General features: G+C 37.0%; 1 protein-coding gene and 1 non-coding gene across 12 annotated transcripts in view; one reads left to right on the top strand and one right to left on the bottom strand.

Moving 5' to 3' along the window:
- Positions 1–27,785, bottom strand: part of LOC100998560 — a 53,836-nt gene that overhangs the window by 10,119 nt on the left and 15,932 nt on the right. For all 3 annotated transcript variants that reach the window (XR_002520296.2, XR_001897715.3, XR_004181959.1), the window contains exon 2: positions 508–684. This is a non-coding gene — a transcript (uncharacterized LOC100998560). The remainder of the gene's footprint in view (positions 1–507; positions 685–27,785) is intronic.
- The window catches only part of DNM3 (dynamin 3), a 566,482-nt gene that overhangs the window by 534,762 nt on the left and 3,935 nt on the right, over positions 1–27,785 (top strand). For 2 of the 9 annotated variants that reach the window (XM_031662792.1, XM_031662783.1), the window contains 3 exons: positions 846–1,072; positions 1,983–2,219; positions 21,220–25,332. In XM_031662792.1, the coding sequence (XP_031518652.1) occupies positions 846–1,072; positions 1,983–2,219; positions 21,220–21,289 (534 nt within the window). In that variant the 3' untranslated portion in view covers positions 21,290–25,332. Of the gene's footprint in view, positions 1–845; positions 1,073–1,982; positions 2,220–6,892; positions 7,184–21,219; positions 26,148–27,785 lie in introns of those variants that run through there. The other 7 variants (XM_031662795.1, XM_031662789.1, XM_031662793.1 and 4 more) reach the window with 5 other exon arrangements.

The raw sequence follows: 27,785 nt of genomic DNA, 5'->3' as shown, positions 1-27,785 counted from the left end.
TTAATGGCACATACGATAGAAGTGTTTCTTAAAATCACTGGTGTCTTAGAGTTGATGAGATACAGTGGCCGGCGCTCCCACCCTCAGTGTTGTGCACCATATTCATCCTCTCCATTTTCATCCTGCAACAAAATGCCCCTCCCCTGAGACTCCCACACAGTGTTCACACTTTAGTTTGTTTTTATATATTAGCTAACTATGTAACCTCATGTCAGTCCTCATCACTGTTAACTAACTTGTATTGTAAACTTCTGGAAAACAGAGTGCATCTCTTTGAGTTGTTTATAAATCAACCTGCATAGTTATATAAGATTCTATATTTAATAAATATTCACTTACTGGTGCTAATTTCACTTTTGAGACAACATTGAAACTTGGCATCTCAGTAATTTTCCAGTGATTTTGGTAAAAGCTAGGGAAAGGACTGCGAATGCCAAGGAATGGAAAATGTGTGATTACATAGGTTTCTTCACATCACTGTTTTCTGTTGAAAATACTGCTGCTTACCTCATAGTACCTTCCCTCTTCTATAAGCCAAACAGCTCCAGACAATACTGTGACATGCTCACAAAGCCAGTAGGCCCTGTTCTGCTGATGGTCGGGTTTGGCCTTCTTCTACTCATCTTTATCATCCTTCAGTGTCGACAGTCAGAAGACAGAGGGAAACTGTTACTGTCACCGGTACTGGGAATAGAGACAAAATAAGAGTAAACAGATGCTTGGTGCTTCACTTTTGCCCGGGCAGACTTTGGTGGACTTTGTCCAGATTGTGCCACAGCCGTGTTTCTACCTCCACTCAGTCATTCATTTATTCCCATTTATATTTCTCTGTGGTGATCTGACAGGTTAAAGATTTCATAAATTCAGAGCTCCTAGCACAGCTGTATTCTTCAGAGGACCAAAATACTCTGATGGAGGAATCTGCTGAGCAGGCTCAGCGCCGGGATGAGATGCTACGAATGTACCAAGCCCTAAAAGAAGCCCTTGGGATAATTGGGGACATCAGCACGGCCACCGTGTCCACTCCGGCACCCCCTCCAGTGGATGATTCCTGGATACAGCACTCTCGCAGGTAAGAAGATGGCCCCACAACCCCAAGCCTGCCACGCTTGTCTGATATTTTCTGAGAGTGCTTTCCTAAACCAAGATGGAGCTACAGAAAAAAAGGAAAAGATATTTACATTCAGGAGTAAGGATCAGATTATACTAACTCCCTTCAAAATGCAGCACAGTGCATCCTCACGATGGAATGTTATATAGTCACTAAAAAGAACAAGACAGTTCTACTAGGTCCTAAAATGAAAAGATAATCCAGTTAATGGGAAGCTTAAAAAAAAAAAAAAAAAAGGAGGTTGTAGGCTGGGCACGGTGGCTCACACCTGTAATCCCAGCACTTTGGGAGGCCGAGGCAGGTGGATCACCTGATGTCAGGAGTTTGAGACCAGACTGGCCAACATAGTGAAAAACTGTCTCTACTAAGAATACAAAAATTAGCTGGGGGTGGTGATGCACGCCTGTGATCCCAGCTATTCAGGAGGCTGAGGCAGGAGAATTGCTTGAATTCAGGAGTCAGAGGTTGCAGTGAGCTGAGATCATGCCACTGCACTCCAGCCTGGGTGACAGAACGAGACTCTGCCTCAAAAAAAAAAAAAAAAAAGGCGGTTGTAGAACACTGTGTTCTATGATATACAGAAAAGCAATTTATATATATAGAGAGAAAATATATACTTACAGAAATGTAGAATACAGTTTAAAAAGATGCACAGGAAACTTCTATGGTTGTTTCAACAGAGTGAAGGGGTAGGGAGAGGAAAACTTACTTTTCTCCATTTACCCTTTTATACCTTTGACTTTCATAACACGAACCTGACTTATTCAGTCCAAAAATAATTTTAAAAAAGCAGGAAGTTACAAAACATTTTTAGAGATTAATTCAGACAGAAAGGAGGAGTGAGCAAACTATGATTTCTCTTTTTCCTCAGGTCACCTCCTCCAAGTCCCACAACCCAAAGGAGGCCAACACTAAGTGCTCCCCTCACAAGGCCCACATCTGGCCGAGGACCAGCTCCTGCCATTCCCTCTCCAGGCCCTCACTCTGGGGCTCCCCCAGTCCCATTCCGTCCAGGCCCATTACCTCCTTTCCCCAGCAGCAGTGACTCCTTCGGAGCCCCTCCACAAGTTCCATCTAGGCCCACGAGGGCCCCACCCAGTGTCCCAAGGTAAGGCATGGAGCAGAAATTCGGGTGGTGGTGTGGCTTGGTTCTCTTCTCATAGAATGACAGACAAAATTTATTTGAAAGAGAAAATTGCAAAGATCTTATCGTACGTGTTTGCAGTTTTCACAATGAACAGAGACTATAGGAAAATTGCCAACCCTGTTATGCCATTTAAAAATCACTTGTGATCATTGAAATTTCTCATTTATCAACTGGCACAAACTAAATAGGACTAAAGAACACTGGGTCCCAATGAATGACATTTTGGCAGCTATTGGGAGAATTTGAGGACTCTGAAACAAAAGAGTTATGGAGGATTGTAGCAAGCCGTATGTTCTATAGGTCATGTGAGTTCCATGGACTAAGGTCTTGCCTTCTCCATTACCAAAAGAATTCTAGAAAACCACTGACTTAGAGAATTTTATCCATCTGCCTTCTGAAATGTGATCCTTATACCCAGTTTTACCAATTTTCACATAGACCGAATAAATCTGGCTGATCGATCTGCAATTGTTTTTTTAAAACCTACACACAGGTATTTTAATATAGGCATGACTGTTGTATACAGTCACTAATCATATATAAGATAGATCATTGTACATTTGAATAATACATGTTGACAATTGTAAGTGGATTTTCAGGCTTAATTGTGAAACAATACAGCTAATAAATAATGGACCTAGAAACATACATAGTTGGAGCTGTAGTCTCACCTTCATACACTTACAGTCAAAATATACACAATGAATATAATCAGAGACTTTTAAGGTATAAAGTACTAAGGTTTTTTCCCCCTCAAAATCAGAAATATAAAGAGGAAAGAAAATTAGCCCATACATAAAGTTAATTTTTTTAAAATTCAATTCAGGGAATTAAAATATTTATATACTCCATGAAGGACTATCTGACTTTAGACAAATCATGAAAACAGATGTGACTTCTACCCACCCCTGCAGCCTGAGCCACCTTGCCAACTGATTGTGACACTTACGTTTTATTTTGATCTTCATGTTGTTGAGTATAATGAAGAGAAGAAGAGGGATCTTAAACTAGTACACAGAGGGTGGTACAGCAAGAATAAGCACGAGATTTACAATCAGAAGACCTGGGTTCCTACTGAAGGTCTTGGGCAACTCATTTAACTCTGAGACGGAAGTTCTTTTTCTATGAAACAGGGAGAATTCAATAAAGTTGTTCTCCAGATCATATGACATGAGGTATTTGAAAGAGTTTGATACACTGTAAAGACTACAGTTGTTACCACTGTTATTTTAGTCCTAAGCAAAGAGGATATATATATACTCTCAATCCAATTTTTTTTCTCTAAATTCAATAGACTTGGCTTATAAATTATTTGGAATGGTGCTAAATTTCCAGTAATAATAGTAATAGCAACAGCCAACATTTATTGTGCTCTCAATATTACTAGGCATTGCCCTAATATACATTTTTTGTTTAAAGCTCATAACAAATAGGTTATTATCCACATTTTACAGATGCGGCAGTGAGGTTAAACAGGTTGCCCAAGGCTGCTCAGCGAGTGTCTAGTGGAGCTGGACTTTAATCCCATGCAGTCGGCTTCCAGAGCCGTTTCCTGACCATGACCCCAGGGTTTCTCAACCTCATCAGTACTGACGTTTTTGTTGTGAGGAGCTGTCCTGTGGATTATAAGATGTTTAGCAGCATCCCTCGCCTCCACCCTCTAGATTTCAGTTGCACTCCCCAGCTGTGACCACTAAAAATATCTGTAGACACTCCCAGTGTCCCTTAGGGGAGTAAAATTCCTCTCCACATGAGAACCACTGCACTGTAGTATTCAAAAAAATTCCCTTCCATGTAAAAAGCATGAATTTCAGCATTGAGCCTTGCTACAAGCAAGATCCAATTTATTATTTTAGAAAACCTCAAATTGACTGGGAAAGTGTCTGCCATTGTACCAGGAAGGTATTGAGGCCATTGGAAGAGGAAGAGTTAGAATGGGAAGGCTGGAGTCCCATGCAGGAGCTACTTTTGTCTGTCTAGCTATGAGAAGAAACCAGAGCAACCTGGTAGTGCCTGTGCTTGGGAATGAACATGCATGTTCTGCCTGCTTGCTTGACTGCTTTACCTGTGGGTTTCAGATGAGCTGGCTTGCTAGTACCCTTCAGAAAAATCAACTTTTGAATGCTAAACTGACTTATTAAGTAGGGTGGAGCTGCCGTTGGTATTTTCCAGCTCACACGCACGAGGCAGCCAAACGAGAATGAGTAGCCCGAGCTGGATGGCCGGTGCATGGGCAGCAGGGCTTAATGAGACTGCATTAGGGAATTTATAGGATGACAGTTGCCTTATTTGAAATTTCTAGAATACTCTCAAGTTAGAACCAGACTTTACTTGATCTGGCCGTGCAAAGAGTCCCAAATTTAAAACAGAAATGAGAGTACAGTGTAAAAGAGGAAAGTTGGTGGTTTTGTGCTGAGCCTTCAAGTTTCTGTGCTGGTTCAGCGCTTTGGGAGGGAAATCCTGGGGAAGGGGGCTGGGAGGGTGGTCACCTGAGAGAGAGCAAGAAAGACTCTGTCAGGATCCCCATGCCTGTTAAACCCAGCTTTAGATGGAGAGTTCTGACCACATAAAGTCTGTTTTCAATAAAAGTCAGAGCAGGAATCCTACCAAATACAAGCCAGAAATGGGGTTTAAGATTTCAAAAAATGAAAGAAGGAGAAAAAGAAGAGAGAACGAGAGAAAGAAAAAAATTGAGAGAAGCGCTTGTTGAAACTTTACCATATTCTGTTTGTTTAGTATATTCTATTTCTCCTCTGTGATTTGCCTCCATTTTCTCTATCAAAAACTTAGAAAGTTGAAATGCCATTATCCATCATCTCTGGGAAAACAACCCTTTGCTTTCAGAGAAGGAAGTCTGATTTGTTTTTTCAAGTTTTTTACTTTCTTAAGGGCTCTTTCTCCTTTTGTATCTGAAACTGGAAACCTATAACATGACAAGACAGCACAAAAGGTGTCCCGCCAGCTCCCTGTTGGGCTTTAATATGACAAAGGCAATAACTGAACTTTTAGAGACAAGAGATTCTACCATTCAGCATGTGCTCGTGCATAGTTTTCTTCTGGATAATTCATGACTTCATTAGCAAGTTATGATCTTGACTTTTAATAGCATATATACTTTTATGTTAACCCCATTCAAAGGTAATGAAAGCACTTACATTGTACAGAAACCATGAGTGTCCTGCTTTTAATATATATATGTATATAAAATTGTATCTTTCCATTCCAGTATAAAAGGAGAGGAAGGAGAGAGGTGGTGGAGTCATTTTTGGCCCAGCTTTTCTCAGCTGCTCAAGCTGTTCTGGTTTCTGTGTATGGAGCCTTTCAGTGAGGGAGCTGGAAATATTGCAAACTACACGCCTGTTTTAATTAATTCCACTTGAACTAGAGAAGCATCTCTATCCCAAAGAGACTCACTAGTATGTATGCTTCTGTCATTAGTAAGTTGAGTATACACAAATCAGTGATTTGTGGAACATTTTCTATTGCGAAAATATCTGGATTGTCCCCTCCCCTCTCACCTCCACTCAACTTCTCTGAAGGGGCTAAACGCTGTTTGAAAATCCAGTCCCGTGTGTATTTACTTAACAAGATGATCTTAAACAGACATCACCACCTCTTTAGGGTCCCTATTCTCTTAATTGAAGATCCTGATCTTCATCATACATTAACTCTAGAGCTGATGTAACTACTTTCAGATATAGCTTCTTAAAATTAGTTAATTGGGAATCACAGTCTTTGACATTAACAGAACAAATTAACTGAGTCCGAGTGTGTTTTTCCTGGCAATAACTAACTCTGGCATTATTTCACTCATTTGTCTTCTTCCCTTTCCCTGGATTAAGCTATTTTGCAATGGTCAAAAGGGGATAAGGGTGGGAGGAAGGGTCTCCAACCGAGGAAGAAGAAACTTTTTTTTTTTTTTTTTTTTTTACCTCATCACTCAACATTCCAAGCTAAAAAAAAGCTGAAAAATATAAGTACTTTTTTTGACCACCCTTGTTCACCAAGTATGATGATGTCTCTTTAAAAAGACAAAACCGAATCATTCAAAAGGGTTTGGCTTTTACTTCGGCTCATCAAAATGACATAAACACAACATGGAAAGCAAGGAATGCTCCCTTGAAGGAGTCTCTGGTGAGCCCCTCAGTGAAGCTGATGTCCCACCCTGCAAGGGCAGCCCCAAAGTAGCATCAAGATGATTCCAGAGTGTGTCACTCATGCCCATCCAATGACTTAGGTGGCTTCTTTGACTTCTGTGGCACACTTTAAGAGTTTCATCGTAATCCCACATTTTCAGTAATTTATTACAAATAGACCATGCCAAAAGATTTATAAATCCTTCTACATAGGCAATCAATGCACACACATTCTTTTATTTACAAAGACAAAAGCCATTTAATCCTCCTTATAATTTAGTTTAATTTTGTTTTAAATGTTTGACCTTGATGACTTGCAGTGCTATATCTCTTTTACGTATTTTATATATTGTTATAATTGATAATTAATATAAAGTCCCTTTCACTTAGGGATAAGATCTCCTTGTTTTGTTTTGGTTTTTTAGCCAGTCCCCCAAATTTTGCGTAAGGACAAATTCATGATTCTTATGAGTGTGTCTTTGAATCCCTTAAATCAAGGTTTGGTGCCATGAAGGATGAAGCTGCTGAGCCCTGAAGTCGTGGGCTAAGGGTACACGGACAATTAAGCAACTTAAGTGACTAGCCTGTGTCTGATTCCCCTGCAGTCATGTACTGAAAACCTCCTGACTTACTCTCTCCTCAACAGCCCTCTAAAAGTCTGACTTCTTTTAGCAGCTGAATGTCATTTGGACAAACGAGGAACTCATCTTGTGACTTCTGATGTCAGCCAGGAGCTTTCTATTTTTCTCACCCCTTTAAAAAACAAATACATAAATTTATCATTGGGTATTCTGATTTTTCAGGGAACAGTTTTTATTTTTAGCAACTGGCTTTAAAAGCAAGGAAAGATTTTTTTAAGTATAATTACTAAGAATAGGAACAACTTTGAGGTGTTCTTTTTGATTCTTAATATTTAAGGCATCTCATTTGTTTTGAAATCTCTAAATGTCGTTAATCATTTGTTGCAGGTTTAATATGAGTTATCATGATGCTTAATATACTTTCATGAAAATAGAATTTTGGCCACATGCTGTTCACTAAAGAAAATGTCCAATTTAATATAAGTGCCTCAATTAAAAATCCCATCAAAAGCCTCATTCCAATTTCACCATGATTCTGGCTATACCACAATTATTTCATTGGAGTGAATCAATGGTTAATGTCAAAGTTTTTAATTCTTCAAGTCTTGGTTTCAATCTAGTTTAAGTGAAAGTAAAATTAGTTTGGTGGTTTCCTTCTTGAGTCTTGCAAACTTGAGTCTACTTTACACAAACATCTCCATCCTGCCACGGTTCGGATGACTGGCAGTCTGTTTAGGCAAGGCCCAGAAACAGAATGCAAGTGTTGTGAAAGTCAGAATCTGGGAGCTTTGCAGATGTGTCAAGGTAGCCTTCAGATTGCCTTTCTGTTTTCAATGTGTCCCTTATCTCACTCTTCCAAACATCCTATGTTGTAAGAGGGTAAAAGGAAAAGGAAAATAAGAAAGGATCTACATGAGGCAAAGTACAAGTAACATAAATGCAGACAGGCAGCAGTAAATATAACAATATGCTGCTGTTAGCCCACTGGTAACTGGCATTAAGCTAACTAAACACAACTGCTTCCACATCCCATGACAAATAATAGCAAATAGCCCTGTCATTGTTCTCTTTGGGACTCTAAATTGTCGAAGCTTCACCCATTACAGGGAAAGCCTTCCTGAGTTTCAGGGGACCCAGCCCTGCCCTGAGTTTCACCTGACTGATAGAGGAAAACAGCCAAGACAGGAGTCTGGCAGAGAAGCCACTGGCCAGTGAAAAATGCACAGTAAAGGATTATTATTCTTCCTGTGAGCAGTCAGCAGCAAATTGTCACCAGTTGGAATCTGCTGAATGTTCCTATATACAAGTTAATGTTAGCTGAAAGAAAGGGGGTTTAAAAAAAAAGTTTTGCCCAGTGTAAGCAGATACAGACTTGTAGACGACACACAAGCTAGTACTTCTATTTCATCACTGCACTTTTTTGTTTCCCTCATTGTAAGAAAAGAATGATTTTTACAGGGAAACCTTCACATTCAGACAGTTATTGTTAAATGGTATGTTTTTAACGACTTCAATGATTCATGGTGTGACATTGTTCATAGCTCTTTCACCTCTAAATTTTATCCAAGCAACAAATTAGAAGAAAGGACTCCTGGGGGCTTCTTCCTTCTTTCTGTGAAAGATTGGAAGCATTTTTTTTTTTTTTTTTTGAAACGCAGTCTCTATCACCCAGCCTGGAGTGCAGTGGCGTGATCTCGGCTCACTGCAACCCTTGCCTCCCGGGTTCAAGCGATTCTCCTGCCTCAGCCTCCTGAGTAGCTGGGATTACAGGCATGCACCACCATGTTCAGCTAATTTTTGTATTTTGAGTACAGATGGGGTTTCACCATGTTGTCCAGCTTGGTCTCGAACTCCTGACCTCAGGTGATCCACCTCACCCTCCCAAAGTGCTGGGATTACAACCATGAGCCACCGCACCAGGCCTAGAAGCAAAATTTAAATAACGTTTACTAGAGTTACTTTAGCCAATAAGAGCCAGGAAATTAAAAATGAAATCGTAAATGCTGCATCTTTCACTCAGAAACGTTCCTTACATGCATATCTCCAGCAATATAAGAAAAACATTGAGGATTTAGCTGATGGTTTGATGGCTTTTGCCTGCCTTTATTGCTGCTCAAAGGTAGAATTTTAAAACACTCGACTTTGAAATCCTTTAGCTTACTATTGCCAATGTATTGTTAAGTGTTGTCTGGGGGAACCTCTGAATCTAAACACATATTTACACCCTTAAGTTGCCAAATTAAATCCATCTGGCTTACCAAATGCTGTTGCCAAAAAACTATTACACTTTTGGTGTAGCCAATATTTTAAACGTGGGGGATGGGAGGGCAGTGTTGAAAGGAATTAGATTTGATAGAATTTACATGTGCATTGATGCCACATTATTTAAGTATTTATATCAAGTTTAGATCCCATGGCAACTCTGACCAAGAAAGAACTCCTACACAAGGCAAAAAGTCTAAAGCTACTAGGTATTTAGGCAGTCTCCTCATGGCACTTTTTGCCCTGTGGCTCCTTTTCAGGCATCACAACCACACCATAGGCAAAAACCACAAATAGCAAATACTCTAATTTCTTGAATTATTTTTTAACTATTCCTATAAGCACTAGGAAATGCCCACTCCTATTTTCTGGTCAAAGTTATCAGCTCATGTGAATCGTAGAAAGAATACATTCCATCCAACGATCTGAAAATATGTTAAGTCAAAATGGCAAGTAGCAAAATTTGCAATCACTCATAATCCATAGCAAGGTAGGGTCTTCCTAATTTCAGTTGCTTAGAGACATGTAAAGTTCCAAATGTTCATAAAGTCAACTTTTTCTCCTATTGGGAATTAATTTAAATATTAGAAAACAGGAAAAGGTATAAGTACTCATCTTAAATGTGCAAGTTAATATGAAATTTAGAAATAAGCCCCATTCCTTTCCTGCTTCTTTGGTAGAAGGGCTAATGTACCAACTAAGAGAGAGAATAAGCTAAAGGTCTGGATAGCCACAAACTAAATACACCCCCACAGGAGAATCCCTAAGCTTCTATGGTAATTTTGAAACTAAGAGAAAATAAGGCAGTATGAGAAGGCATTGTGCTGCTTTAAATATGACTTGGGAAATGGTCTTATTTTACAATCAAATATACCACTTGCTTCCATCATGTAAATATTACCAGTATTTGGTTTCAGATTTTCGTGAGGCAACATTATCTAAATTTACTGTTGGTCTGTATACTTAAATATATAACATTCATTTGCAGTATTTCATTTATCTCAAAAGATTAGTGTATATCTCATCTAGAATGAGACCTCTTATGAGAATAGGAGATGGGAAAGCCTTTTGAAGGCATTTGGCAGTCCAGAGAGTCTGCAATGAAATTGTTCCACTCAGGAATCGGTATTTATGTAAGATACATTCTGTACCATGTGTATTTTTTTGTTTATATTAGGATAATTCTCAAAGTCAATTTTAAGAGTGAATGAAATTTTTCCCTCAAGTAAATCTACCCTTAAGTAGCATCATGCTCAAGGGCCTACACCAGAAAGTCTGCCCCACTACTCTCACTATTACACCATTCACTGAGGAAAAGCTATAAAAACTGAGGAAAATGTCTACTTATTTTTTAAAACAACGAGAAATGCTTTTTGCTTCTCAGTAGTGTTGGAAAATATTTTAATAACTAAAATAATAAAACTTCATGTGAGGCAAATTCCACCTTAATTATTGCCTGTTGGGGTGGAAAAATTAAGGAAACATTAGTAAATGTGTTAACTAGAAAAACCACTGTAGTAATTTCCCGCCAAATACCTGGGTCTAAAGTCAAAATAAAATCTGTGCTTTGCATATGATTTGCATGAAAATAGACTTACAGTTTTAGTTCTAACAATAGTACCACTTAGGACTAAGATGAATGGACCAGAAAAACCCCTGCGATTCATCAGTAGACTATGATTAGCTTACTTCAATGTTCTATAGTTCAGTTTGGAATCTTTAATGAGGGATGTTGATATAATTGCTCGATTCATTTTAATATTTCAAACACTCTAAATTACTCCATCACTATCTTAATAATTAATGCCTGAAAACTCATACTTACATTGAAAATTGATTTTAAAGCACAACATCTTTGAATAACACATTGAAATAGTGTTTCTGGTGTTTGCTTAAAACTTTGGTGTATAATTGATTACATCTTATAGATTACTTTTTTTTTCCTGGTATTTTCCTCTTCCAACTTAGGACTTTTTTGCCATATGTGGCTATTTGATGTCTATTGTTCATTCACAACCTTCTAGGTGACTGAAAAACGCATGGAGTTACTCATGCCAATAATTATTGCTACTGAATTGTTCCAAAGTCTCCCTTCCTGCAGAGAAAGAAGTTTCAGTAAAATATTCTAGAGGATTACAAATAATCTTTGCAGTTCATAAATACTTTCATAGGCTCCATTGCTCTTCACAGTTTTCAGTTAGAATGTTATTTTTGTCATGAAAGTTTGCATTTATATTTCTTTTCTGTGGATTGCTTACCACTTATTAAAATTAAAATGCATTTTAAGATGAAACATTATGTACCTAGAATACTGAAGGTAGCACTGACCATTGTCTTCTGTTCAGAAAGCAATGTTGAATTGGAAAAGCAAGATTTTAGAATATTCCTTTTTACTGCATTGTCATTGCGCCCTTCCTCTCTACCCTAGTCCTTCTGAGCTCCCTTGTCTCTCAGATGATCCCTACACCCAATTATACAGAACAGTCTTCCTCTGGTTACTTATATCGAACACTTGCCTGCTAGCTGTGTTTGGCAGGCCAGCAGGATGAGGTAATAATCAGAAGAAAATGTTCTGGTTTATTGGCCTCATCCACGTACAACATTATTCAAAACAGTTCTCTGTGGGTGAGAACAGGGTTGCTTTGAGATCCCCTGGTCTAATGTTCTGTAGTAGTGAGGAGGAACAAAACTGTAAACTTTTTTGATCTCTTCTAGAATAATGGTAAGATAAATGATATCTGCTTGGCCCATCCTTTCAGTAATGTTTACAGGCAGTTAGATGTATGTGAAAATGAGAGCCTTTCATTTATAAACATTTTGGTTTTACTCTTTCCAAGTTCAGCCGTCTTCTTAAGTACAGCCTCCATGGTCAGTACAGCAGTGTTTTCCTAAAAGCATATTTTGTGAACAATTTCTCCAGGATGATGGTAGTTTTTGTAAGACAGATGCCTAAAAGACATATGGTTTTCATAGATTTTCCGTCTAGACTAGCTTTATTTAGTGACTTTTGGTCTGAATTGGTCTAGTTAAAGTTTCTGTAGGAGCTTGTATAAAAATTTAAAATGTGGGCATACCATTAAGGTGTAAAACAAAAGTTTGACTTCTTGTTGGCAAGAGATTAAAACGGATTGGTTGAAAATTTCCTTCATGTTAAGTAATTCTGATCATCTTATAGGCCTACTCATCTATTCCGCCCTTACAACACTGTCCAAAATGGAAAGGCTTACCCTAAAAATCCCATAACTGTTAAATTCATATACTCCTCACTGTTCTTGAGTAAATTCTTTGTGTTCCAGTTTATGTGTGTGTGTGTTAGAAAGCCCTAATTCTTTCTGCAGACTCTTTACATGGCCCAGGGGACATATGATTCTTTACCCTTTTAGCACCAATTTTTACAAACACAGCATTTCTCTCATTTAAAAAAAGCATCTGACAAGCCACTGAGTAGAAGTGACGGAACCTTTAGGAGTTTCATACTGCCTTCAACCAACAATGAAAATTCTGTTTTTAAATGCGTTTCAAATTCTTGAGCCAGTGTCAAAGACTCATTTAGAAACAATATGACATGTTCAGAGGAAAAGAATTACATCTAGTCTTGCCCAGAAATCACCCTTTTGCTCCCTCTTTTGTAAGAGCTAATACTGCAGACCAGTCCCATCTTAACTGCATCAGAAAGAGGAGGCTCGTGGAAGGGAGGAAATGTGGGCTGTTCTGTCTCCACGAGTATCATTGCTTGGCTTCCTTGGCTTCTCACGAAGCATTTAATTGGACTTAGTCACATATTTGTTCACTGACATGGCAGCCTGCAAGGCATAATGCCTCTCTGTTTTTCTCTGTTTGCTTTAAAAATTTTTGTTTTTAAAATTTGAGCTCTAAAGCATGTTAGAGCTCCTCCTGCTGGATTGAAAAAAAAAAACTGGGATGATTAATAAATGGTAATTCTTTTTCTTCATATTTGCCACCTGGGCAAATAGAAGTGACAGAAGCCTATCATGTGGTGCACTTAAAACTGACCTTTTAATTCATCAGGTATTAAGGTCAGGCAGAAAGAAAATGTTGATGCTACACAACTCATCTCTCAGTCTTCAAATTCCTCATGCTCTTTTTTGTTGCTGTTGTTAAAAAAAATAAAAGGAATAGGAAAGGTTATTTTTCTATCAGTGTTTCTAGTTACATAGTTACCCCAAGTCACATCCCCATGCTTGAAGGGTTCTTGCTGTCTCTCAGAAAGCGACAAAAAGTTTTTTCCATCTTCCCAAAGCAGAAATGAATTGTACAGTCATATAGAGATTTGAAGTGTTGCCTTTTTCCTCCCTATCCTTTCTTCTTTTTCCTTCTTCCTCCTGAATTCCTCCTCCTTCTCAGAAGCAGTGTCTGCCTCTCCCAGTAGCTAGTTCTCAGCACCTCCTTTCTTGCCTCCTCCTTCCCCTAAATGATGGCAGTTGGCCTCCCCCTCTCCTGGTACCTGAAGTGGGAGTGACGAGACGGATCAGAAAAAGGTTTACCCCATTCACCATCAGTGGGAGTAGTTTTCTAGAGCACATAAGTTTCTGGAGGTCTCTTTAGGAATAAGAGAGAAAGGAGGGGGGATGGAAGGGAGATAGGAAGAAAGGAGGGAAGGAGGGAAGGGGCAGGAAAGGAGAAAAGGAGGGAAGGAAGGAGCAAAGGAAAACAAAATCACTTGTAAATCTCTGTAAAACCACTTCCTTTCTCTGCATGCTTTCTCACACTGTATCCCTCTTGCCTTCTGCTGCTCTGCGGTTCTTTGTTTCTTTTAGCTCTTTCCTCCCCCCAGTTTATCTTCTCAACGATATAGTACAAAGGCCAAAATACTTAAAAGTTAATCTCAAAGTAATGCTTTTTAGAAATCATATTTTAATACAACTAAAAATCCTCTGTGTTACCTGTCTCATGACTTTATTAGGACTTGGGACAAAGGAAGTCATTTGGTATTTGTGATAAAGAATAAGACAACCCTTGATTTCTCAAACTTCAGTACTTTCTGGCTTTCTTTCCTTTGCACATACCTTTTCTGTTCCTGGAATGCTAGTCCCCTTAACTTTCTCTGCTTTCTGGAAGTCCTTCCAACCTCTCATCCTCCTTCCAACTCTAAGCTAGGACTCCAGGTGTTTCTGAAACTCCCGAAGCAACTATTTTATCATAATCCTACTGTGGTCATGTTAACTTGTCTCTCTCCATCTCAATAAGAAACTACTTCTGGGCAGTGACTGTCTTTATTTCTGTCTCTACCTCTTAACACAGTACCTAGCACATAAGTAGGGCTTACTGAGGGGATGAAGGAATATAAAAGGAATTGACTTGCAAGCCTCAATCAAAATTTATTTTGGAACAAGCCCGATACTTATTTTAAAAACCAATTTAAACACACTTTCTTGTTCTATTATATTGAAAAGCTTGCCTGAGTGAATGTTGTAAAATTCTTTCTACAAATCGTAAACCTGAGCAGAGTTAATGTGGGTAAATCATCCTTTAAGATGCTTTTCTGCCACAACCACAGAAGTGGTTATATTAGGCACCGTACGTATGGGTGAAATCCAAGTCAGATATGTAGGACAATGTAAAGAACGTGTGACAAAGCAGATTATATTACCATTTATTTCAGAGGCTAATTTATACAGGATATTACCTTCATCAAAAAATTGTATGTTTGTATCATCAAAAAATTGTGAACTATTTTTCTCCCTATGTTCTGATTTCAAATTCCATGAGTTGATTCATATTTTCCCAATGACATACATTATAAAATCATGGGTTCATTTTCACAGGGGAAAGAAATGCTGGCTCTAATACACAGCAATAATCATATTAGAGAATTCCTTAAATCCTTTAAGTGGGCTCCAAGTTCTGTGTTCTTTCCAGCATCTACTGTAAACTACTCTTGTATAGTATTGGCTCATTCTGTTACTAAAGCCAAAAATTCCAAAAATATGCTGAATAGCACCCTATAGTATTTCTTACAGTAAATTACAAAATATTATCTTCCATGTGGACAAAATCATGACTGTTACAGCATTTTTCTGACTTTAGCCTCATACCTTCTAGATATGTAAAACCTATTTGTTAAATAAATGCCCAAAATGAGAAGTAGAATGCAAATACATTGCTGAAATTTAAAATACAATGTCCCAAAGTTTGTTCTCTTAGAGCAGACATTCACAAGAAGAAGTAGGGGTCCTTCATCATAGCTGCCTTCCATTTTACCTAGAGGTGTGCTCCGACCCAATTTATCTTTGGGCCCATTCACACTCATTGATCTACCACTTGGGACACTGCCCTCAGCAGGTGCTACGGAAAGCTGCAAGAGGTGTAGGAGTAATCTCGGTTCATAGAAGGTTTTGAATATTGTTCAGATGATAAGATATGCATGCACACCTAAAACTTAAAAAAAAAAAAAAAAGATGCAAGCATTAAATGATTCAAGAGGGTCATTGAGAAGTAAAGCATTTCAATTCCTAAAAACACAGAAAATGGTTTTTGTAGATAAAACCCTTCGTTTTTTTAATCATAAATAAGTTAAAAAATGGTAGGCAAGTTGATATCAGATTCTAGTGGCCCTTGGAAACTTGGGATGTATAACTCTCCCTTGATCCTAGATGTATGTAAACTGAATTTTGAGAGTTATATTTTAAACTTTCAATTATAATTTATAAGTAAAACTTGCAGTGTAAAAGAAGCTATTGCATATCCTTTTAATGCAAATAACTACCCTTTTAAGCAGATATCTTCTCTAAAAATGTCAGTCTTTGTATATCTTTTTGAAGCCTTTCTTTTAATTTGGGTCCACCTAACTAATTATGTTGGACTTCAATCCTACCCTCTCCAAAGATTAGAATTTGGAATGCACATTTAGAGATGCTTACCTTCTATTTATTTTCCTAAGCAAATACAAGCTTCCCTAAGCAAGTAGTAGTTATTCTTCTGGTAATGACTAACAACAACAACAACAAACACTATAGTACAGTATCTTGGTCTTTACAACATAAGGCTAAAACTGCTTTCACCCATGCTTAAGTCTAATTCCCAAAGGTATCAAAGTGTTTCCACAATATTTCTTCATCCTTCTTAAGATTTTCCAGCACTTTCTCTTTTTGTTTTTACTTTACCTGGCAAGTAAATTGAATTGCTAATAAAGCAAAGTAAAAATCTTTTTTTTTACTGAGCAGTGGTTTCAAAGCATAATCCCAGGACCAGCAGCATGTGGGAACTTGTTAGAAATATCCTACCCCATTAGAAACGTTGGGTGGCACCCAGCAAGCTGTGTTTTAACAAGGCTTCCGGGGAATTCTGATGCAAGATCCAATTTGAGAACCATTGCCTAGAGCATGTCAATCTAACTGCCCAATAGAAAGAATTCTGCACTGGAAGTCATGAGATCTTAGTGCAAGCATAGGAACGGAAGAAGAATGAGCTACATAGGCCCATTCTGGCTTACACATTTACCAGTCAGATAATTCCTGCTTCCCATCCTAAGGAGAAATAAGGGCAGGGACAGAAAGACCAATCCATTTCACAAATCAGTATTATGCTAGCTGGAGGCAAGAAGCTAGAGGAAAGGTGGTTTTCACACCCACCCCACAAACTGATACACGGAAGCAGTTTGCCCTATTGAGGTCTCCCTTAACTCCTGTTAAAATGGGCCTCTTATCATGAACACTCAGGACCAGCTAATCCAAAGAAGAGCAGATGAAATTTTAGTTCTTCTATTCTTAAAAGACAATAAAATAAGGCAAGAAAACAATGATGCATTCTTCTCTCTTATCGGTAAAGCCAGTTTCTCCCCCACAATGCCACCCACCCTGCATGAGCATTTGACTTTCTTACAAAATTTGTCATTGTCCGCAATACTGCAAACAGTCCATCCCTGCAGCTACAAATACAACTTCAAGTATTACATCTTTCCCTTTGATTTGAAAGAAGAAACTTGGCTCTTCTATGTAACCATAAACCGCCCACATACAACACAGTGTTTCAATAAATACTAAGTGATACAAGATGCTCCATTTCAATATAATGCCTTACTTAACGAAGCTCATCACTAAACAAAGCAACTGAGGAAAATTTAGTACAAAACAATAACTTTGCTTTCCCCAAAACAAACTGTCTTGTGAGGTGAATGTCTTTGGAAACTCTTTGAATGGTTAGAAGCTGGACCAATGAAATGAACTTTAACAGTAAACTTTAAATGTTTTCTGGTGTTGAAGTTGGCAAACATCTTAGCATTGCATATTAAGAAAATTCACCCTGAATTGCTTTCTAGTAGGGTTGTACATACAGATTTTTGTTATTGTTTTAGAAAAAAATAAATAAAATGCTTATTTCTTCTGCAAGGGTTAGTGAGGAGCTCTTTAGGATTTTTAATTACTAAGTACATATATGGGTTCCTTTAACTGAAACTAGGCATATTTCCAAGATATCATAGTTACTTTGAGAGAACATGAACATTTTATCTTTTATTCTTTTAATTATTAATTCACCATCTAGCTATGCAGTGCCTATTGAATGCATGTCCCTAGGGACATCCTTAAAGGGCTCATAATGAATAAGTTATCCTGATTGATTGATTGATTTGGGAAAAAACAATACTATGAACCACAGGCCATGCTAAGTTATGGGACATGGTAGTGAATAAGACTAACAATAGACCTGGCATATAGCAGAACCATATGTTCTCCTCATCTCCTGTCCTGACTTCTTTCTGCAACTGCCTACTACTATTGTCCTCTTGTCCCAGCCACATCGTCCAAGGATTAAAGCAGATATTAATGAGAATTTACTGTGCCATAAGAGTACTTAAGTCTTTCTATTCTCTATCCACACCATTGAATTCTTCCCTTCAGTCACCATCATTTAAGTTCCAGTTTCACTCATTATAGACCTACATTCCCTTACTTCCAAGTTTTATATGCAGCAGTTACAATCATGTTTGCCATTACTTTGACCACATTATTGTATTTTCAGACTTCCCAGAGTGTATTCTCAGACTCCGAATTATAAAATTTCGCCCTATTTTTCCACTTAAAATGGAGTACTATAACAAAGCTACTTGCATATTTGTTTTATTCCACTCATCTTCCATTCTGAATAGATGCTGAGCTCTTTAAAGTCATGTAGCATGAGGCAGTCCACATATTAGATGCTCAATAAATAATCTCTGCAATATATAACTGGAAGTCTTGACATAGATCATCTAGTCTGATTGTACAATTTGGCAACTGGAGCTAGACTCCACATTTTCTAACTTCTGATCCAGGACTCTTTCTATGTAAACATAGTACCCATACATAAGCTTCTGACAAATGCCTTAAAAGTGTAGCATCCTTGGCCTCACTAGACCTACTCACCTTGATCTAGCCTAAACTCTAGCCTAGTTAAACATCTTGTTTAGGCACTTTTCAGTCATTTCTTCATTTGTCCATTATTCAACAAATACTTAACCACTGCCTTCTAATCACATTGTACCAAATGCTGAATATATGTAATAAACGCAAAATATGTAGTCTCTTTTCTCAAGGAATTTTGAATCTATTTGGGGGGCACTGGTAATAATCTAATAAATAAATACATAATCACAAACAGGGTTACTTGCTATGAGAGACACAAACATGAAGTAATAGAGGAAGGCAGAGGAAGTGGGGAAAACTATGGGATGGTCCAGAAGGACTGAGGAATAACAGTTAAGCCAAGAACAAAAGCATCAAAAGAGAAGTCAGTTTCATTCCTTTCTCTCTTGGCTACAAGCCTTGATACAAGCTATTACATATTCATGAAATGATTTCCAATCCATCATGCCATGCTGTATCCTACTTCTCACTGAATTTGTAGTCTAAAATCAACTTTTTAATTTAATGAAATCCCCTAATTAATTCCATTATCAAAACTTCTGGTAGAATTTCCCTCCTTAAAGTTCAAATTCTGGCCATTTCTCTCCTCCCACCAGCCAACTGGTTAATTGCTAAGAATATATTTCCATAGGGTACATGATTATTTGTCAAACTCCCTGAGGGCAGGAGGCTTATTATTTGGTATTTATTCCAAATATCTACTAAAGAACTGAGCAGTCAGATACTTTAGAGTCGCTAAAGATATCAATCCTACATGTCACTTTAGCTACTTTTTTTTTTTTTTTTTTTTTTTTTGCTATGGCCATGATTTACTCACAAATATCCTTGTATTTATAAGACCAATGGATATCACAAGCATTCATTAGTTATTTCTTGATTCTAGGAGGAACTTTCTTTCATTCAGTTATCAAACATTCAGTGACTGAATGACAAGCAGTGAGCTAGATACTGCAGTTACATGAAGATGATTAAGACATAGCTCATTTCTAATCAGTGAAGATAATAGAGCCTAATTAGAGTTCAGTGTGATGACTAATAATAGAGATTTGTTGAGATACTGTACGAACAACTGTATCAGGAGAGGGGAAGGCAGGTCAGAGAAGACTTCACTGAAGTAAGTCCTGAATGATTAATTAGTAGTCTCAGAAGATGACCAAAATGACACTGAGAATGTAATTACATGTATGAAACAAGTTCAGTGGGTATGACCTGTGGCCTTCAGAAACTTCATATCAAAGATGAAAATTATGCAGATTCAAGATTCAGGACATAAGTTAAACATATATGGCCATTTTAAATGAAAATAAGGCTGGGTACCATGGCTCATACCTGTAATTCCAGTGCTTTGCCCCTCCCTAATGAAAGATTTCCTTTAAAGCCTCTTAACCATTTTTCAAGTGCATGAGGTAAAAGGAACTCTACTAATATCTATGAGTTTGTGCCTAAATCGTTAATGTTTTCACCATTAATCAACAATATCTCTTCTGCTTTGATTTTTCCTTGACTGTGTAATTTAATTTTATAGTTCCATGATTTTTCATCAACATTTCATAATTGCTTTCTTACATTTTTCTAACTTTACTTCTTCATACCTGAGAAAGGACATTCAATTTGATCAATTTAGAGTTTCTAATACAGAAGAAAATTTTATGACTATAATTCCAGAAGGAGTCTTTCTGAAAAAATCAGTTGCAGAGTTTTATCAAAAAGAAACATTTCAATTTATAGACTTTGTCAAATTTGTGGGGGTATAAAGTGACTACCCAAGATACCACATATGAAGTCAAGTACACAAATACACTAAAAAACTTATTAATATATTCAGTAAATAAATGTAGAAGCTTGAGGAATAAATAATATAATAATAAGTAATAAATAATATTGCTTAGTAATGTTGAGACTCTCAAATACAGTAATATTTCATTATCTCAAGTACGTTTGCTCAGTAAACTCAGCTACCAGAAACATCACTGCCAACTAGAAAGTGAGTAATACTACTATTAGTAATACTAAAATCTTTAAGACCCAAAATAGGAACGAGAGCTCCTGCAATTTAAACAGGCACTCACACTAAGCCTATTTACACTTGCTACAGAGAACTCTAAAGCCTTGCTTTTCTGATTTTTAGTGCTCTGCAAATTACAAGCATAATATAGAACAAACTGGAGAAAGTTATAAGGGCAATGAGAAGTGATAATATCCTGAAAGAAAAAGAAGAGGAAAATTATATGTGAGAAATAAAAATTCAAAAACCATCATTGTCTGAAACAATATACTTTATTAGTTCCTGAGTTCATTCTATGTAATTATTATATTATATTGGCTAAGATATGTGCAGTATGTTTCAGATGGCTTTCAAATAGTTTCATATTTCTTATTAATATTAGAAGGAATGACTTCAGTTTTGAGAAAGATTTGCATATGAAAAAATACGTAATTTTCATTAAAACTACTAGATAAATGAAAGGTGACAATGTTAAAATCATTACAGATCGTAACCACTTCTGCTGGCCTGTATGTGCATGAGCATGTGTGTAATGGCTCTTTCTCAGTGTCCTTGGAACAATGTTCTGCTAGATGTTCTACTTGTTTCTTTACCTTTCTCTTTCTCTCTTTCTAGCCGGAGACCACCCCCATCACCAACTCGTCCCACTATAATCCGCCCACTAGAATCCTCCCTGTTAGACTAAATGAAGTGTCTGGCATGGCAATTAATCACTAATGAATTATGCGAAAGCAACATATTTGATAACCATTGCAGTAAATCATGAGTAGTCGCATGTGTGGACATCAGTAGGCAAGTAACCAGTTTTACTAATGCGTTCATCACTCATCTTCATTGCTCATGGTACGTCAAACCTTCAGGGTTTGACTTGAAAACTGCTGACCTTTAGCGGCTTTATATGTTGTGCTGACCAAGGTAGGTTTGTATAGCAGCCCTATACTTTGGGGATCATTTGCCTACCATGGCATATATTTGAAATTGCTTTGGACAAGTTTTCTAGGCTATCTACCAGGTAGCTCATGAAATATAATTATTCAAATATGAGATAGTGGGCTTAGACCTAAGCCATACATATTTCTTTTCCCACATTCTGTTTAGGATGAGAGTAATTCTGTTGTCTACCTTGAATGCTACTACCTACTCCATAATTGCCTATTTAGCTCCTCTTTTCTTCCTTTTTATGTCATAAGACTGCTGGGAAGTGATTTTTTAAAATTAGGACTCCTTAAGAATAAACTTTTCCAGAAGCACGAGGTAGTTTGCAAAGGAAAAGTCTGCACTGTTTGCTCTGAAGAGCTTCTCCTCATTCCAATGTGTTTTGCTTCATGCTAGAAGCATATGCAACAGTGAATAAAAGCTTCTTTTTTTGTTAATCAGTCAATACATTTGGCTAATTAGTTTCAGAGTTCAAGGAAGAAGCAAAATATCACATCTCTAGAAGTGTTGGGAAAAATGTAATTTTTTTCTTTACTTATATTAACCTCATGGTGGATTACATTGAAGGCTGACATGGATAATGTTTACTTTTCTATTTGCTCTAATTTTTGGCATAGCTAACTACACTTTGATACTAACTCCAGTTTTACTATTATTATTTTGGTTGGAGAAAAAAATCACTCTTTACATGCTAATTTGTAATCCTGATATGTAAGAATTTATCCTACCTTTGAAACAGGTTCAGTGTAACTTTGTATCCATTAGAGGCTTTCTTAATAAATCTTGAGGCTATGGGATAATCACATTTAAAGAATGCTTCCTGAAATGAAGTCAGTAGAAGATGACATGGGATAAGAGCAGAGCTCACACTTTTACAGTTGTAGTATTTCAAAGTCCCTATCCAGGCCACTCCAGAAAAGGGTACTGAAACATCGAAATCTAAAGCAAATTTGCAATTTCTTAAGATTTCTAAAATTTACCAGAACAGTTTAGCCTGGGGGTTAATAGTTCAGTATTGAGGCTACATTTTGGACTACTTAGGACTGGATGATTCACATGTAGGAAAGAGCCAGAAGCCAACTGGAATTTTTGTGTGCTAACTGTTCCCAGACAGCAGAGCAAGTATTCACTGAGTATGGGTGTCCCATGACGCTATTTCATATTCTACAGAAGTAAATCAGGTTTCACCAACTGAAATGTCTCCCTTTGAAAGTAGCAAACATGATTTGTATGTTAACTTAACTTTCATTTCCTGTGTAGTTTATACCCAGAGCAGATACTCATAAAGTAAAAACTTTTAACCATTATTAAAAAGAGAACTTGCTATGTTGAGTGGTGTTGTATTGACCTTCTTCTAAAGGCTTATGGCTAGCCCATTTATAATTGGTAAAAATCACAAAATACAAGATTTACCTAAAGGTCATTTCAACTTTTAAGGTTACAAGTGATTGTATAAAAACATCACAATCCTAAATCCTCTCGTATCTCACCCCAAACCCCAAACTGGGGAAAAAAGTTAACTCTTTGTGAATGGAACCAATGTGCAAGATACATACTACATTTTAAAAATAGTGTCTCAGCTAAATGGAAAAAATGTTAAGCAAACATCCATAGTAAAACAAATAATCTTCAGTGAGATATTTTTATAAAACTTCTTGTTTTTAGGATTCCCTTTGCTTCTTCCTTTGAATTCTCTAAAATAGGCAGCTAACAGATTATATACTTCAGGGTTTGGCTTTGTGCTAAATGTGGTTTTGTGTTTTGCTGTATTTCAAAATTTTCCTTCTGTTAAAGGAAAATATTGTGAATAACCACTGGTGTGTTCTTAGATCAGCACAAACCATGTCAAAAAAAAATTGGAGATTTTTTTTTCCAATTTTCCTTCCACTGATCTTAGGCGGTAATAAACAATGGCATTTGTCATCTTTGGCATTTGCTTTTAGATTATAGTCCCACAGTTGCACCGCCCCAATTGTCTACCTTTGTGGGTACAGTTTTGTTCTTTACTCCTAAGTTATTTCTAATAGAACCCAGCCTACTCTAGAATTTCAGCAGTGACACTGGAGAATTTTAATTTGCTGCAGTGCTATGTCATATTATTAGTATGAATCTCATTTCCCAAAGGGTTTGTATTCTGCTAAAAGGAGATGCCAATGTTGAATGAAGTCTGAAACTCTAGGATGTGCATAGGTTGACGTGCAGCATGCACACCAGGCCTTAAGATGGGAATGTAGCTTAATGAGCTTTCTGTTTCCCATGCCATTTCTAATCTTTTGTGTAATTTCCTCTTAACTGATTGCTCTGATATTGTAAACACAATAGATGTAGCTCTATCATGTCTAGCATAATTTAAAAATTCAGTGTTTTTAGGATTTGGGAAAATAAACTATAAATGTTTATTTGATAGGTAAATATAGTTTTATTGTCACATGCTAAATCTTGCATGCATAATGACTAATTAAAATAACCATTTACTCAATTATGGACAGATTATTGAAATAGTATTGATTCAGAACAAGTATATTGCATTTCTAAAAAATCTACCAAGGTTACTCGTCTGAATATTGCTTTTAGCCGTGTTTTATAACATAGACGAGAAGTAGGGTCTGTTTATTAGCAAATTTCCTATTTGTTCCAATACAAACTCACTTTATTCTAAAGTATATTAATGAAACCAGTTCCTGTGATGTAACTATAAGCCTTCTGGACTTAGAAGTAAAAAGTGGTCACATAGATTAATTTTGTGACTTTTTAGTATAGACTTCGTAGCCATAATTCTCAAATATGAAATGGGACCTAATACCAGTATGTGATACACATTGATGTTTTCTGTGTACAAACACATTTTCTATGCATGTGTCTCTGTGTATATGATATGGACCTAGTAAATATGTTTCTGTAAGTATGTGTATTTTATGTCCATTTGAGTAGGTAGGTTTAAAAATACTCGTTAAAATGCCACAAGCATGAGTGTGATTGTATGTGCATTGTGTGTATATATATAAATATATGTATATGTATGGTTGTAAATATCTATGTATACATGTACTTAGTATGTGTAGTATCAGGATATTTTTTAAACTGTGATAATACAACAGATAGCTTTGGATGATCTGCCATAACACGTGGTAACAATGGTTCATTTCTCATAACATGTACGAAGGATACAACATTTTCTAACTCCAGATTGTTGTCATTTTGAGAGGTATAAAGCTCATAATTACCATGGCAACATGGTTATGTCCATAGACATTTGTATCTGAATCCAGAGCACTTCTATCTAAGAAGGAATTACCTTTGACAATATTTTTGGGGAAGAAGTAAAATCTGGAGACCTATCTTTAAGATCTCTAATTGGAATTATAAATTATTTTTGGGTTGCTGAGCTGAATCTTAAAAAGCTAAGTTGATATACATAGTCATTTTTCCTCTATGGTAGAAGTAAAAAAAATAAAGGGACACAGCAACATTAAAGTAGTGGATTTTTCTGAGTAAATTTGCTGAAAATGTAAGGGAGAAGCTCTCTAATACTTGGAGGTAGGTCATCCCCTTTTTCAGGTAAACATTTTTCATTTGGCAAATGGCATAATTATTTGAAAGTAACAGGAATCTCCTCAGAATGAAGAATAAAGCCTAATAGGCCTCTCACTGTTGAACGCATGAAAGAAGATAGTGTATGAGTCTGAAGCCATGAGTTTTGTATCATTTCAATTAGAAGACTACTAGCTGTGAGCTCAGACGTTAATGGAAGTGAATCTAGATGATTTTGGAGAAATGATTATTAGTTCACCAGATCACTCATTATACGTTCTAAAAAGCTCAAATGTGTCTTCTAGATACTCTTACTCATCCTGTCTAATTGGTATGTTTAAAATTATGTGATGCTGTGTAGGTGAAAATTTTAGAATATTTTTGATGCATATGTAATATATGCACTGCTATTTGTGTGTGTGTGTGTCTTTGTATATATGTAAGTGTGTGTATGTGTGAGAGCAAGAGAGAGGAAACTCAAAGAGGAGTGCTTGTCTTAAGACCTGTTCATACTGGTATATTGGTGAGACTTCTCACCTCTGGTCGGAAGTTTCACACATAGCTTAGCTCAAGTCATTAATCTCTTTTTAATTTTTACTCTTGAATTCCTTAAACTTCGCTCATTATGAAATGTTTTAAAATTATGACAAAAATTACTGTAACCTCTTGCCTTGTCTGCTACCAGTTTGTTAAAAATTATTCCCCCCAACCAGTAATTCCACCACTATTACTTGATTTGTGTTTTATTTCCTATGTAACAGCTTTTGTTTCGCTTGCTTGTCTAATTTTACTTTCCCTTTTTTGGGTCAAATTTTTCTTTTGCTTTTTTTGAAGAAGGAATATACAGAAGCAAAATCTTGTCTTCTCTGTTGATTCTTTAATTAACCTGAGCCGGATACTTTCCACTGTCTTCTTGGCACTTTCAGGATTTCTTAATGCTGATATATGGACTCTTAGAATGGAATTTTTGAAGAAAAATCTCAAAGCCTGTATCATTCTTGAAGGTCACATGTACCTATTGTGAAAATGTGAAGCTGTATTTCTGAAGCTGAAATAAATTATAACATTTGAAGGACCCCTTTTCCTCATTCTTGTATATATTTGAATCATGTCTATGCATTTCAGTAATACCTGAGACTTCTAAATACTCATAGCTCTTTTGATTAAACTGTCCCAGAGTTAACAATGTAAAGAATGATAGCATTTTGTGTTTCTGTCATTAACTTGGAGAAAGATGGGATTGTTAAAGGGAACAAATTGGATAAATCAAAGGCAGGAGAGTGGGAGACATTGTGTTTCCGATTTGATGTCATTATTGGAATAGATTGAAGAACACAAACCTTGGCGGGAGGGTATGACGTGACAGTTGCCAAGAAGCACCATGACATTTTGCTGTTGAAAATGAAGCATTTATTTAAAAAATTCTGGGAAGTGGAAGGAGGAAAGATGGTGTGCCCAAATGTTAGGTCCACAGAAGGCATTTCTTATCGCAAATATTTGAGTGTCTGACCCAACAATTAGCCTCTGTTCTTTTGTTCACTGGGCATAGAGGAGAATTTGCCGAGTCTCGCTCTGTCGCCCAGGCCGGACTGCAGTGGCGCGATCTCGGTTCACTGTAAGCTCCGCCTCCCGGGTTCACGCCATTCTCCTGCCTCAGCCTCCCGAGTAGCTGGGATTACAGGCGTCCGCCACCACGCGTGGCTAATTTTTTGTATTTTTAGTAGAGACGGGGTTTCACCTTGTTAGCCAGAATGGTCTCGATCTCTTGACCTCATGATCCGCCCACCTCGGCCTCCCAAAGTGCTGGGATTTAGGCGTGAGTCACCACGCCCGGTCCAGTTTCCCCAGTTTTAAGAGAATGTATTCAGAAAATGAAAGAATGACACAACTTTGTCCTAATTTTGAGTTTCCAGAGAATAGAGGAAGACTCTCTATTACAAGAGTTTTGATGACAAGTCCCTTATCAATTGACATATTCCCAGATTGTGCCATCTAAATGCAGAAGACAAAAGGGGATAGGAGGAGAGAGATGTTGGTTTATTTTCTTTCTGCGATCAGGGCATGCTTATTATGAAAAAATGAACTGGACAGATTGTTGTGTTAATTTACTGTTTCCTGTGGAATTTCTTTCTCACATCTATACATCTTCCATGAGTGGAACATCTATACCTTCAAAGGAAGCTTCTTACTGGAAGAGAGATTCTGGATGAGAATCATGCTGTGTACTTGTGTTCTGTTTGTTTTAACTGCATGATTTTGAAGTATGTTAATAATATATTCAGAATAGTTTCTAAAGGTAATTTCCAAAAACAAACAAACGTATTGTAACTATTTCATTTGACCATTTTTCATTTGTGTTTTAAATAGCTCTGGCATTGGTGTAAACATATGCTCAATCTGTTTCCAAGATTTTTGTTTTTCTGATGGAACCTTTAAATTTCATATTGAGAAACGTGTTTGGTATTTGGGTTAGACTGACCTCATACTTTGCTTCTAAGCACTTCAACACACAGCTGGCATAGCCACTTTTCAGACCTGTTACTAGTATTTTTTTACATTTTGGCAGCCTAATACTTAGAATACATACAAGAGATATTGGCTAAAACTACAACCTTAATTCGAAATTTCTCAAAGTGCATTCCATGAGATCTTAATAAGTTTTACATACACATACACCAAGCATTTTTTGGCCAAATATGCTTGAGAAATAATGA

This window comes from Papio anubis, chromosome 1 (assembly GCF_008728515.1).
Source record: "Papio anubis isolate 15944 chromosome 1, Panubis1.0, whole genome shotgun sequence".
NCBI lineage: Eukaryota > Metazoa > Chordata > Mammalia > Primates > Cercopithecidae > Papio > Papio anubis.
This window is presented reverse-complemented; position numbering and strand designations above follow the sequence as displayed.